The 13039-nt window shown below is 43.5% G+C and overlaps 1 protein-coding gene across 1 annotated transcript; it reads right to left on the bottom strand.

The window, feature by feature from the left end:
• Positions 1–8657: 8657 nt before the first annotated feature.
• On the bottom strand, positions 8658–12374 carry pim1 (Pim-1 proto-oncogene, serine/threonine kinase). Its single transcript, XM_037773308.1, has 6 exons — positions 12057–12374; positions 11777–11883; positions 11606–11656; positions 11077–11443; positions 10470–10646; positions 8658–10362 (listed from the first exon to the last, which is right to left on the bottom strand). Exons 1-6 carry the CDS (start codon positions 12133–12135, stop codon positions 10133–10135), a joined length of 1011 nt encoding a protein of 336 aa, XP_037629236.1. The 5' UTR covers positions 12136–12374; the 3' UTR covers positions 8658–10132.
• Between the last annotated feature and the right edge of the window lie 665 nt (positions 12375–13039).

Raw genomic sequence — 13039 nt, 5'->3', positions numbered from 1 at the left:
TCTCTGATCCAAAACATTCTGTGAAATTTAATATGGGGCCCTATGGGAGCGAAGCCTGCAGTTGCTCTCATGTTCAGGCATGTGTCGCCAAATGTGTAAGTCCGACTGATTCCATAGCTACATGTTTGCGACCGGCACAAAAATACCTACGTTTTGATGTATTAATTGTGTATGAGGAGTGGACGTTGTGGGCTACAGAGCAATTTGTTCGGAAAATTTTCAAAAGATTTCAAAGCTTTCCCGCACTCTAGCGATGATGTCACGCGCTCTAGCCCTTAACGACCCACGCAATACACACCCATTATAAAATCTGAAACGGTCTGAAAATTTCACAAAACGTAAACTGCGATTTCGTGAAAACCGTGCCAGCTATCAAAACATTTCCATTTGGCCAAATAAAGTCCCAAGTCTCGTGACCCGTTTAAACTTTTAATCCCGTTTCTACGTTAAAGTATGGCGACTCTGTATGGCCCCAAAGAGGAGTGTTTATGAGCACTCTTCACGTCGATTTTCAATGCATTCCAATGGAGCAAAAATTTTCTCGGAAACCGCTGCGCGAATCTCTTAGTCAGGTCATAGCACACGATTCCCGATCATTCCGCACGTTTCGATGTATTTTTTGTACAGGTGTTGGCAACGCTGCCGGAGGAGTAGCGCGGCAAAGTTTGGCAGAAGAAGAATAAGAAATAAACGCGTCGAATAATAGACCAGTGTGCTTAGGCACACTGGAATAAGCCCGTCGAATAATAGACCAGTGTGCTTTGCACAAGGCTTTGCCTTGTGCTTCTAGGCACACTGGAATAAACGCGTCGAATAATAGACCAGTGTGCTTTGCACAAGGCTTTGCCTTGTGCTTCTAGGCACACTGGAAATAAAGAACAGTATAACATATGTCTCAATTCCCTGATTATCAGCTCTTAATTGAAAGATTAGTTTTTCCACTCAAAGTGCAGTATTAGGAGGATTACGGTTGGATTTCTGTGCCACTGTGTTATTTAAAAATAATAAATAAATATAAAACACATTACAGGGATTGTGCTGCTGGAATTACTGTGTTGCTTAAGTGTCGGCGAGAGGGAATATTATAGCGCGGCTCAAGTAACGTTACGTTAATCATATGCTGAAAACCAGCGTCCTCCACGACTGCATACGGCTGCATATCTTTCACTATAAACCTCCCCGATGCTGTAGTTGTGTTTGTTGCCCTGTCTGAGTCTGAGTCTGCATGTAGAGGCTGTTTAAATGCTGCAGGGAGGAGTTGGTCTTTCCTACCCGGAGTGTTGCCGCTAACATAAACCACACGTGTTGCACAGTGCTCACACAGTCGCCGTTTTATCCACCACTTTTTTTCCGCCATTTTCATGGTAACACTTAATCCGTAATGCTCCCACACAGCAGAGCCAAACGATGCTAGTGGATTCTCTAACTGGACTTTATCGTGTCTACTCATCATTTCCTAAACTGACTGCCAGCCGCACTCGCCACTTCATCCGTGAAGGAGGCTGGGTCACGCTTCATCAACACATGCGCAGTAAAATCTGGTCTGCACTCGCCGAAATTGAGCCAATAGAGACGCACGACCGCAGCTTCAGTTACACTGCTCATGTGTTAAACCCCGTACCTCAAGACCCATGTCCACCCGTGTCCCAGCCTCCTTCAATAGGCCTTGATTTCTAGTGTGACAATAAACGGGAGCCAAACTCTACATGAAAAAAAATACAATCGGCCTCATAACTTATTTCAAATGAACCGAACAATTCCTGCACAACCCGAACCGTGACTAGTGAACCTGAACGGTTCGGATTTTTTACCTGAACCGTTCCATCCCTAGTATGTAGACATTTTATTTTTATTCTGGTATTTCTATTCTATGTAAGTATATTGAGAGAGCTGCATAAAACAGAGTCCAATTCCATGTATAATAATACTTGTAGTACTTGTAATACTTTGTGAAATAAACCTGATTCTGATTCTGAAGGATGCTGTGGAAGTCCTCAGTTCCTAAATCCAGATGCCCCAAAACCCTTAATGATTTTAGACCGATCAGTTTTAATGAAAATCGACCAATGAGGAAACTCCAACAGTCGGCCGACCAATCCTGTAACTTCATCACTCAGTCAGTCAGTCACTCAGTGACAGACCTTTGCGTTTGTAGAGCTGGCCCTCTGCGGTCCAGCCAAAAACGTTATAGAAATGATTGATGATGATGATGATGATGATTATAGAGGTCAAACTCTACACTGAGATCCAGATGGTAGATCCAGGCTGCCCCTCGAATCCATGTCCCGTTGGGCAGCAGCTCTAAAATCATAGAAGTATTATTGCATGTGTACGTGCTACTGCATTGAGCGCATGCATCGCATGTATAAGTGCCAGCTGGTATTGGGGCTAATAGATGTTGCACAGACTCGGTCTGAAGAACCAAGGTAATAATTCAGTGTATCACATTTTATGACCGTATCATATATTTTGATTGTAATATTTGTATCTGTGCAGTAACCAGATCAAGTAAAACATGTAATAAGTTGTTAGGTAAAAAGTAAAAGAGTTTCCATTTGAAATGCAACAGAATAGTAGTAAAAAGTTAGACAAATGAAAATACTCAAGTAAAGAACAAGAAAAACTGCACTTAAGTACAGTATTTGAATAAATGTACTTTCTTATTATTATTATTAGGTGTCAGTTGGAGTTAGGAGTTGCAGCAATGACTGTAGGTCAGTTAAAATGGCCTCATAAGTATAGTGAAATAAACGTGTGTGTGCTTTTATTATGACCTTTAACCAGACCTGTTTTCCTGTGATTGAGGTATTAACCGTATGACTAAACCAGTGCACACATGATTTCCCATTCATCGCTGAGTGTTTTCAAATCTTGCCTGTGTGTGTGTGTGTGTGTGTGTGTGTGTGTGAACAACATTGCCCAACAGCTCCGGCTCTGCGTCTAACAGTTGGAACAGGGAGGAGGCTGCTTATGCAACAGCTGGGCTTTCATGTTCTTTGTCATCAGAAGAAGTTACGGGAACAAGACCAAGATGAGGCAATCAGCTCTCAGTGGTGAGTCTCAGGGGGGGCGGGGGGGAGTAAAGCCTCCGTAATGTGATCAAACACTCACTGACTCATTATCACGCATCAGGTCTCCTCAAGGGGACACAAGTGACTTCTCAATGTGTCTTTTCTTCTGAAAGCTCAACATAGTCAGTCATCAACAGTGTTGTTGTTAAATGTGTCTGGTGTCCTGTTGACTGATGACTCAGGACTGGACATGTCGTAGTTTAGTAGTAGTGTAGTATTGCAGCAGTATGGTGGAAGTGTTGTAGTTTAGTAGTAGTGTTGTAGTGTAGTAGTAGTGTTGTAGTGTAGTAGTAGTGTAGTAGTGCAGCAGTTTAGTAGAAGTGTTGTAGTGTAGTAGTATTAGTGTAGTAGTGCAGCAGTATAGTAGTAGTGTTGTAGTGTAGTAGTATTAATGTAGTATTGCAGCAGTATAGTAGTAGTGTCGTAGTGTAGTAGTAGTGTAGTAGTGCAGCAGTATAGTGGTAGTGTTGTAGTGTAGCAGTAGTGTAGTAGTGCAGCAGTATAGTAGTAGTGTTGTAGTATAGTAGTAGTGTAGTAGTGCAGCAGCAGTATAGTAGTAGTGTTGTAGTGTAGTAGTATTAGTGTAGTAGTGCAGCAGTATAGTAGTAGTGTCGTAGTGTAGTAGTAGTGTAGTAGTGCAGCAGTATAGTAGTAGTGTTGTAGTATAGTAGTATTGCAGCAGTATAGTGGTAGTGTTGTAGTATAGTAGTAGTGTTGTAGTGTAGTAGTAGTGTAGTAGTGCAGCAGTATAGTGGTAGTGTTGTAGTATAGTAGTAGTGTTGTAGTGTAGTAGTAGTGTAGTAGTGCAGCAGTATAGTAATAGTGTTGTAGTGTAGTAGTATTAGTTTAGTAGTGCAGCAGTATAGTAGTAGTGTTGTAGTATAGTAGTAGTGTTGTAGTGTAGTAGTATTAGTGTATTATTGCAGCAGTATAGTCGTAGTGTTGTGGTGTAATAGTAGTGTAGTAGTGCAGCAATATAGTGGTAGTGTTGTAGTGTAGTAGTAGTGTAGTAGTGCAGCAGTATAGTGGTAGTGTTGTAGTGTAGTAGTAGTGTAGTAGTGCAGCAGTATAGTGGTAGTGTTGTAGTGTAGTAGTAGTGTAGTAGTGCAGCAGTATAGTAGTAGTGTTGTAGTAGTTCAGCAGTATAGTAGTAGTGTTGTAGTGTAGTAGTGCAGCAGTATAGTAATAGTGTCGGAGTGTAGTAGTATTAGTGTAGTAGTGCATCAGTATAGTAGTAGTGTTGTAGTAGTGTAGTAGTGCAGCAGTATAGTAGTAGTGTTGTAGTGTAGTAGTATTAGTGTAGTAGTGCATCAGTATAGTAGTAGTGTCGTAGTGTAGTAGATGTGTAGTAGTGCAGCAGTATAGTAGCAGTATTGTAGTGTAATAGTGTCGTAGTGTTGTAGTGTGGAGATACAACTACCTCGAAGGAATAGGACTACTTGTATCTAAGATTTAAAGAGGACATATCCTGCTCATTTCCAGGTTCATACTTGTATTTTGGGGTTCTACTAGAACATGTTTACATGCTTTAATGTTCAAAAACACATTATTGTTCTCATCATGTCTGTCTGAATACACCTGTATTCACCTTCTGTCTGAATATACCTGTATTCACCCTCTGTCTGAATATACCTGTATTCACTTTCTGCCTGAATATACCTGTATTCACCTTCTGTCTGAATATACCTGTATTCACCCTCTGTCTGAATATACCTGTATTCACCCTCTGTCTGAATATACCTGTATTTACTGTTTGTCTGAATATACCTGTATTTACCCTCTGTCTGAATATACCTGTATTCACTGTTTGTCTGAATATACCTGTATTCACCCTCTGTCTGAATATACCTGTATTCACCCTCTGTCTGAATATACCTGTATTCACCCTCTGTCTGAATATACCTGTATTCACTGTTTGTCTGAATATACCTGTATTCACCCTCTGTCTGAATATACCTGTATTCACCCTCTGTCTAAATATACCTGTATTCACCGTCTGTTTGAATATACCTGTATATACCTCTGTTGAAACGCTCCGTTTTAGCTCCTGTCTCTTTAAGACACCCTCCTGAAAAAGCCCAGTCTGCTCTGATTGGCTAGAGAGAAAAATACGGCGCACCTTAACAAAGGTAGCTCTCCAGCTGTCGGCGGTATATTCTAATGATCCTGCATGTGACATAAGAAGGGGAGCCATCTCTGATTGGCTTGTTGAATGACATGTTTTCTGATCTAAACAGCCCACAAACAAACTGACTGGTTGTCTTGTCTCACAGTTTGTGGGTTGGTAGGAACTCCAGATACCCCAAGATGGATGTTAGCAAGCACACAGAAGGGTCTGGTGAAGATAAAGGTACAGCCAGCCAGCCAGCCGGTTAGCTTAGCTTCTCATGGAGACTGAAAACAGGGGTAAAGAGCAAACTAGACTGGCTAGCTTTACGAAAAGACTTCCTGAAGTTTTTTCATCACCTGCAGGGAGTCATCTGACCAAGAAATAGTGCGGCACATAAAAAGGTGAAATTATGTTTTCACACTCCGGTTTTTAGCCCAGATTAAACCAACAAGATGAAAACAAGCTGTAAAGGTGTTGGTGGTGATGGCAGATTGTGTTGCTTTTGCCATGCCAGCTGTTTCCCCCTGTTTACAGTCTTATGCTAAGCTAATGGCTCAACAGACATATTTGAGAATGATATCAATCTTCTCATCTAATTCTCGACAAGAAAACAAATAAGCATATTTAATACTTAATACATATAGCCTAGTACTGACAGATCATCTCATTTTAAGTAGCTTTATGGTGAGCTTGTTAGCAGACAGTTACATATTGACATAACCAGCAGTTATGGAGCAGCATTATAATTTATGTTGGGATCGTCTTTCTGGCCACATGATGAATTTAATAGCTCAACGCTCCACCATGAATGTGTGTGTCTGCTGTTTGGTGCCATAAAGCTGATGATTGTCTCACTACGAGCAGCCCCTTTCACATTATTACACATTGTCATTTGATATATTGTTAAAGGTCTCATATTATGCTTATTGTCAGGTTCATACTTGTACTTTGTGTTTCTACTAGAACATGTTTACATGATTTATGGTTAAAAAAACACATAATTTTCCTCATACTGTCTGTTTGAATATACCTTTATTTACCATCTGTCTGCACGTTTTAGTGCATTGCAACGGAATTGCATTGCTAGGCAACAGTTTGGGTCCATGTTTACCTCCTGTCAGCTGATGTTATTTACATACACTGCAACAGGAAATAAACTGGGACACATTTAGAATGTTTATGTTTAAAACCGAGTAATGATCTATATATTTTATATTTGTGACATCACAAATGGACAGAAATCCTAACGGCTTGTTTCAAACGCACAATTTCTGAATACGGGCTGTGTGTGTTTCTCCGTATATTGAGTGGTTTGATAGTTTAACAGTATTTATAAAGCACTTAAACCTGCTTTATAATATAAAAGACATGGAAATCTCACTTTTTACAATATGGGACCTTTAATATAATTAATATCAATCATAGCCTCTTTATCGTCTTGACAATCATTGCAGGTGAGCCAAAACTAGACTTTATCTTTAGTTTCCGTCTAGTGGTGACCTGCATCTTCACTAATAAAGGCTGAAGAAGTAGAAGGTGACCTTGATAAAATGTCCTACTTTCCAGCTCGAACACCTGGAACATTTGGAACAGCACAAGTTCTTGGCTGCACTTTAGGATGTTCATAACAGCAGCAGCCGACATGCATGAGTCTGATGCGGCGTGTGGTTCTCAGAATGAGAGGGGAAATGAATGGCGATGTCATTCGTGGAAACTACCCGTGGTCTCCGACACACTATTATCTCTTCAGGGAAATGGTATGTTGAGTACCTGCAGAAAAAAGCCAGCATCAGATCAGAAGCTTTACTGGTGACTGACACTTTGAATTCATGCTGAAGATGACATTTTTATTTTTAGGCCTGGTTCCCTTTGATGGGCTCTCTCTATTATTATTCTCTACTGCAGGACTTTGATTTGGTCTATTTATGACTTGAAACGTGTCTGAGAATGAAGACGGGCATCATGGCTTCCATTTTTCCAGATCTTTTTTTGTCTCCTTCGATTTACATAAAGTTATACATGCTTTTATTTTCTCTCATCTGATGTTGGTTTCAGCCAGAGCTCCCTACACCGGTTCCAACCAGTGCAGAACGCCGACACCAAGAGATATGAACACATTACTCCCGTACTTACACTGGTTCCCAGTTATTTACCAGATTGATTTTAACATTTTACTGATCACTTTTAAAGCATCGGGGATTAATAAAGTACCTACCTACCCATCTTTTAAATCCCTTCTGAAAACTTTCTTATATATGAAAGCGTTTATGAATATTTAATATGTAGCCATATTTTATCATCCTTTTTTGGCCATCGCCCTGAAAGGGATTCTTCTGACCACCATCCTGCTCACTCAGAAATATTAACAGATAATCTACAATATTATTATGTTCCATCAGTGGGACCAGTCACATCAGGAGTGATAGAGATGATTATTCATTGATCCTACATGTCTGAGCTTCATACTGATCTTTACTGTTTAAACTGAGATTATAGATTATGTGTAATAATCATGTTAGTGGAGCTGCTCTACCAGACTGACATCTGTCTGTGTTCACAGAGTTATAAAAGACGAAGGTTTTATTCTGATGCTGTGTGATATTTAAATGTTCATAGAGATGACTGACAGTAACAAACTAATATCTGACACACAGTCAGCCTTTGACTGGATGAATGAGGAAATAAAGCAGCGTGTCTGGCTCCGTTAGAGAGCAGGTTAGGTTCACAGAGTCAGGTACCACGGTAACTGACCGACAGAGTCAGGTACCATGGTAACTGACCCACAGTCACGTACTATGGTAACTGACCCACAGTCAGTTACTATGGTAACTGACCCACAGAGTCAGATACTATGGTAACTGACCCCCAGAGTCACTTAGTATGGTAACTGACCCACAGAGTCAGTTACTATGGTAACTGACCCACAGAGTCACTTAGTATGATAACTGACACAGTCAGTTACTATGGTAACTGACCCACAGAGTCAGTTACTATGGTAACTGACCCCCAGAGTCACTTAGTATGGTAACTGACCCACAGAGTCAGCTACTATGGTAACTGACCCACAGAGTCAGTTACTATGGTAACTGACCCACAGAGTCACTTAGCATGATAACTGACACAGTCAGTTACTATGGTAACTGACCCACAGAGTCACTTACTATGGTAACTGACACACAGTTCAAGTTACTATGGTAACTGACCCACAGTTTAAGTTACTATGGTAACTGACACACAGTTTAAGTTACTATGGTAACTGACCCACAGAGTCAGTTACTATGGTAACTGGCCCACAGTTTAAATTCCCTCTTCCTGGAACTGTTTCCCTCATCTCAGATTTAACTAACTCACTAATCCGATCTAATCTGAGACAGACCTCTGAAGTGAGTTGCAGCACCAACACAACCATGCTGAGCTACACCGCATCACAACTACTGACTGTGTTACCACGGCAACACAAAGGAGTCATAGCAGCGTCATAGTTAAAAAAATATTTATTCAAATCGTATAAAAATAGTTTCTAACAATTTACAACTCTAATTTGAATGGATGAAAAAAAAAAAAAATCCAAGCCGCAATCATGAAACCAGAAGAGTTCTTTCACACACACACAGCATAACACAACCAATTACCATCAGTAGACATTCAATGCTTCGACAAATGAAGATGGAAGTTCTTTTGGGACTATTTACACGTTATTTACATCACACACACACACACACACACACACACACACACACACACACACACACACACACACACACACACACACACACACACACACACACACACACCTGCTCTTTTAAAAACGTCATGCCATAAATATGGTTTGAGAAGTTCATCTGGTCTCTGTGTGTGGTTTTAAATAATGCGTGGGCCCTTCAGTGACTGTGGAATGAAATACATACAGACAGCCAGAATTCTCTGATAAATAAATAAATAAACTCTGCTCTCATTGAGTGTGAGGAAGGAGATAAACTCTGCTCTCATTGAGTGTGAGGAAGGAGTCACAACAACAATAAATATCAGTATTATTTACAGCTCTAGTCCCCACTGAATGTATAGACCTGTGTGAGGCACTGTTTGAACAGGAGAGCAGAGGATGTTGTATCTGGGTTAGGGTTAGGTTTGCATTGTGCTGTGCACTCAGGTGTGTGTGTGTGTGGAGTCCAACAGGAGAAGAAGAGGAAGCAGAGGTTGTGGATGATGCTGCAGTAAAGGGAGTGAGGTAAGTCCAGTGTTTCTGTTTGCACCGGTTGCTGCCGGAGCTCTGAGGTTGTCTGGTTAGCTGTAGCAGTGGTGCTAGCAGAGGTGCTAGAAGTGGTGATAGCAGTAGTGCTAGCAGTGTTGCTAGCAGTGGGCTGTACTGATCCAGGCCCATGAGAGGAGAACACAACAGCAGTAAACGACAGAAAGCCTCGTAGGGAGGAGAAGGAGCAGAAGATTCTCGTTGCTTTCACAAATTCAAGTATTTTCAGGGTCCCCCAACAATCTCACAGAAGGCACTTCAGAAAGTCCTCTGACTGAAAGGCCCGCCCCCCCCACCACTCTGCACTGTGACACAGAGAGTAGAGAGACAGCAGAGTACAGCCAGAGGTTACATAACGCAGACTGGCCGCTTCCTTTTCAGCACAACGGCGAGCGCATCCTCTGTGTTTGCTCATCGCAGGTGTCCGTGAGCATGGAGCACGCCCCCCCCCAGACTGAGAGACACCCACAACATCCAGTAGTTGGGTGGACAGGGTGGACAGGGTCTGGCCTGCCAGTTGAAACCAAGGCATGATGGTTTAGTCGTGACCTCGGTTTCCTCCGCGTGCAGTCCGGTACACCGTGCTCCCGCTGGTGTCGGGACCGTCGGCCCGTGCGCCGCCTTCAGGTCCGTTACACAAGTCTTTTGTAACGGTCTCTGGTGTCAGTCCAGTCCAAGTTCAGGACGAACCGTTGGCCTCCATCACCGAGCCACGGCCACGGCGGTGGGAGTGAAGGCGATGGGTGTGAAGGCGGGGGACTCGTGGCTGATGCTGTGCAGCCGGATCTCCGTGCTGGTCTTCTCCGTCGGCACCGTGAACGGGACTACGGAGGAGGACGTGCTCTGCATCCACGAGTGATTGGTGATGTCCTCGAAGGACGGACGGTCGGCCGGCCGCAGAGACAGACACCATTTGATCAGCTGTTCACATTCTGGAGGAGGAGGACAACAACCCATAAGTCTGGAGCAACAAACTGAGTATGAAATGTTACACAGCGGTCTCCACAATGCTGGAGGATGTATTAGACTGTGAGTGTACCTGTGGAGATCCTCCTCCTGAAGAGGACCTGTCCTCTCGTGATCTCCTCGTCATGTTCAAATGGAATGTCCCCACACACCATGTCATAGAGCAGGACCCCGAGGGACCACACGGTGGCAGAGCGGCCGTGATAGCGGTGATATTTGATCCACTCTGGTGGGCTGTACACTCTGGTGCCTGGAATAAAGAAGGGAAACACATCTTTAATAACCTCCTTCAATAATAATAATAATAATAATAATATCATATATATATATATATATATATATATATATATATATATATCAGCCTCCTCTATCTGATGACCAGAGTCCAGACAGCTACATAATGAACAGATGAGCTGCTTCTGAGGCTCTTATCTGGGCTCAGGTGCCTGGGAGGGGGGGGGCGCGGACATGTGACTTTGTTTACAAACTTTGAGTTGTAAAAGTGCAGCTTCCCTCCTGGGGGGGGCGCCAGAGTAAAGGCAGTGCTGCTCAGCCGGTATGAGCAGGCTGCTGTGGGGGATGTCAGAGGACCCAGCCTAGGGATTCCTGCTGGGGGGGTCTGGTCCAGATAGAGGACTAAAGAGGGCTGCTGATGAATTAAAACCGAGTGGCTGACTCACCGTCGAAGTCGGTGTAGATGTTGTCTTTCAGCAGGGCTCCGGATCCGAAGTCGATGAGCTTCATCTCTCCGGTGCGGAGGTCGATCAGGATGTTCTCGTCCTTGATGTCCCGGTGCACCACGCCGCAGCTGTGGCAGTGTCTCACGGCCTCCAGCACCTGGCGGAAGAAGTTCCTCGCCAGCTCCTCCGATAAGGCACCTTTCTCCGTGATGAAGTCGAATAGATCCTTGACGTTTTCAGGCCTCTCCATCACGATGATGAAGCTGTCCGGTCGCTCGAACCAGTCCAGCATCTTAATGACGCCGCGGAAGCCCGACCCGACCTTCTTCAGCAGCAAGATCTCCATCGGGACCCGGCAGCCGTTGGGCTGAAGACACCAGGACGGAGACATACATTAGTGTTGTTCACAGTAAGAGAAGCATGCTTCTCTGTTATATAGTTTCATGTTAATCAGTCTGATATGAACACTGATTATTATTCTAATACTTCTAATAATAACTATAATAATAATAATAAAACCGTCTCTTACCAGCTCCCCCCACTCAGACACTCTGTCCTTGGACACGTGTTTGACAGCAACCTGCAGGACACAGAGCACAGCGTCATTACCCAGGTCATCACAACACCTCCAGCACCGGTACCACACAGCACACCGGTACCGGTAGCAGCCTCTCATAGAGCCGAGGCTCAGCATACTAACCGGAGCTCCGTCGGACTGCCTCGTGCCGGAGTAGACGGTTCCGAACCCTCCGCTGCCTAGCACCGGACCGACCTGGTACAGCTTCTCAAACGCCTCCTTCTCCTTCACTGTTCAAACAGAGAGATCCGGTAAATAAACAGAGAGAGAGATCCGGTAAATACACGGGGATCACTACACGGTAACACGGAGAACGGCTCGGTAATGAATGAACCGTGCCGTGCTCCGTCTCTGGGCTAGTACCGGACGGATAATGAGGTCTGGGTCTGGATCTGGGTCTGACCTGGGTGGACCTGGAGCTGGATCTTCGGGATGTCCCCGGTGGAGATGTGAGCCAGAGAGTTGAGCTTGGACAGCAGCATGTCGTCCTCCGTCCAGCACCGAGAGCACAGTTATATCCCGGTTATCACCGTTGTCCCGGGTTAAAGCGGGTAGTATCCTCTCCTACAAATCCAGGGACATGGAGACACAAACCTGGTCCCGGTGTCCGTGATGTGGGCGGTGTTAACGAGAGGAGACAGGAGACAGTGAGGAGACAGTGAGAGTGAGACGCCTCCGTTAGACACCGGCGCGAGTGAACAGCGGGTCTGTGGGGGGGAGGACGTTTATAAGGCGGTTAGGAAGAGGGCGGGACGAACCGCCCCCTTCCGCTCTCTGCACCAATAGGAGCGCTCACAACGGCACGTCAATCAAAGCATGAAAATAAAGCCGAGCTCAGAACCGGCTGAGCCACACAGACGTGGCGGGAAGAAAAAACGCGCTAAAAGAAAAGGGGTGAGACTAAAGTAGTGATTACCCCCCCCCCACCACACCCCCCCAGTGTCCTCCATCCGCGGGAAACTCACCCACAGAACACAAGATATGAGTACTGTTATTAAATGTACATTATTAACATAGATTCATATAGATTATTAATGTAGTTTAATATAATATATATAGATTAATATAGATTATGAATATAGTTTAATATAAAATATAAACATTAATATAGATTATTAATATAGTTTAATATAATATATAGATATTAATATAGATTATTAACATAAATTAATATATATAGATTAATATAATATGGATTAATATAGGCGTCACAAAGACACCAGGAGGGCATCACATTCTGTTTTAAAACATACAGTTTCTCTGTGTTCTCAGTCCTCTCTGTAGACACCATCGTCCACATTAACGCTTCATATTTGAGAGACTATCTGACCTGAGAGCAGTTCATTGGTTACCTGATGGTTTCCACATTAATGCTTCATAAAGAGA

Source organism: Sebastes umbrosus, chromosome 6, assembly GCF_015220745.1.
Source record: "Sebastes umbrosus isolate fSebUmb1 chromosome 6, fSebUmb1.pri, whole genome shotgun sequence".
Classification (NCBI taxonomy): Eukaryota; Metazoa; Chordata; class Actinopteri; order Perciformes; family Sebastidae; genus Sebastes; species Sebastes umbrosus.
The sequence above is the reverse complement of the archived record's forward strand: the minus strand, read 5'-3'. Positions and strand labels throughout refer to the sequence as shown.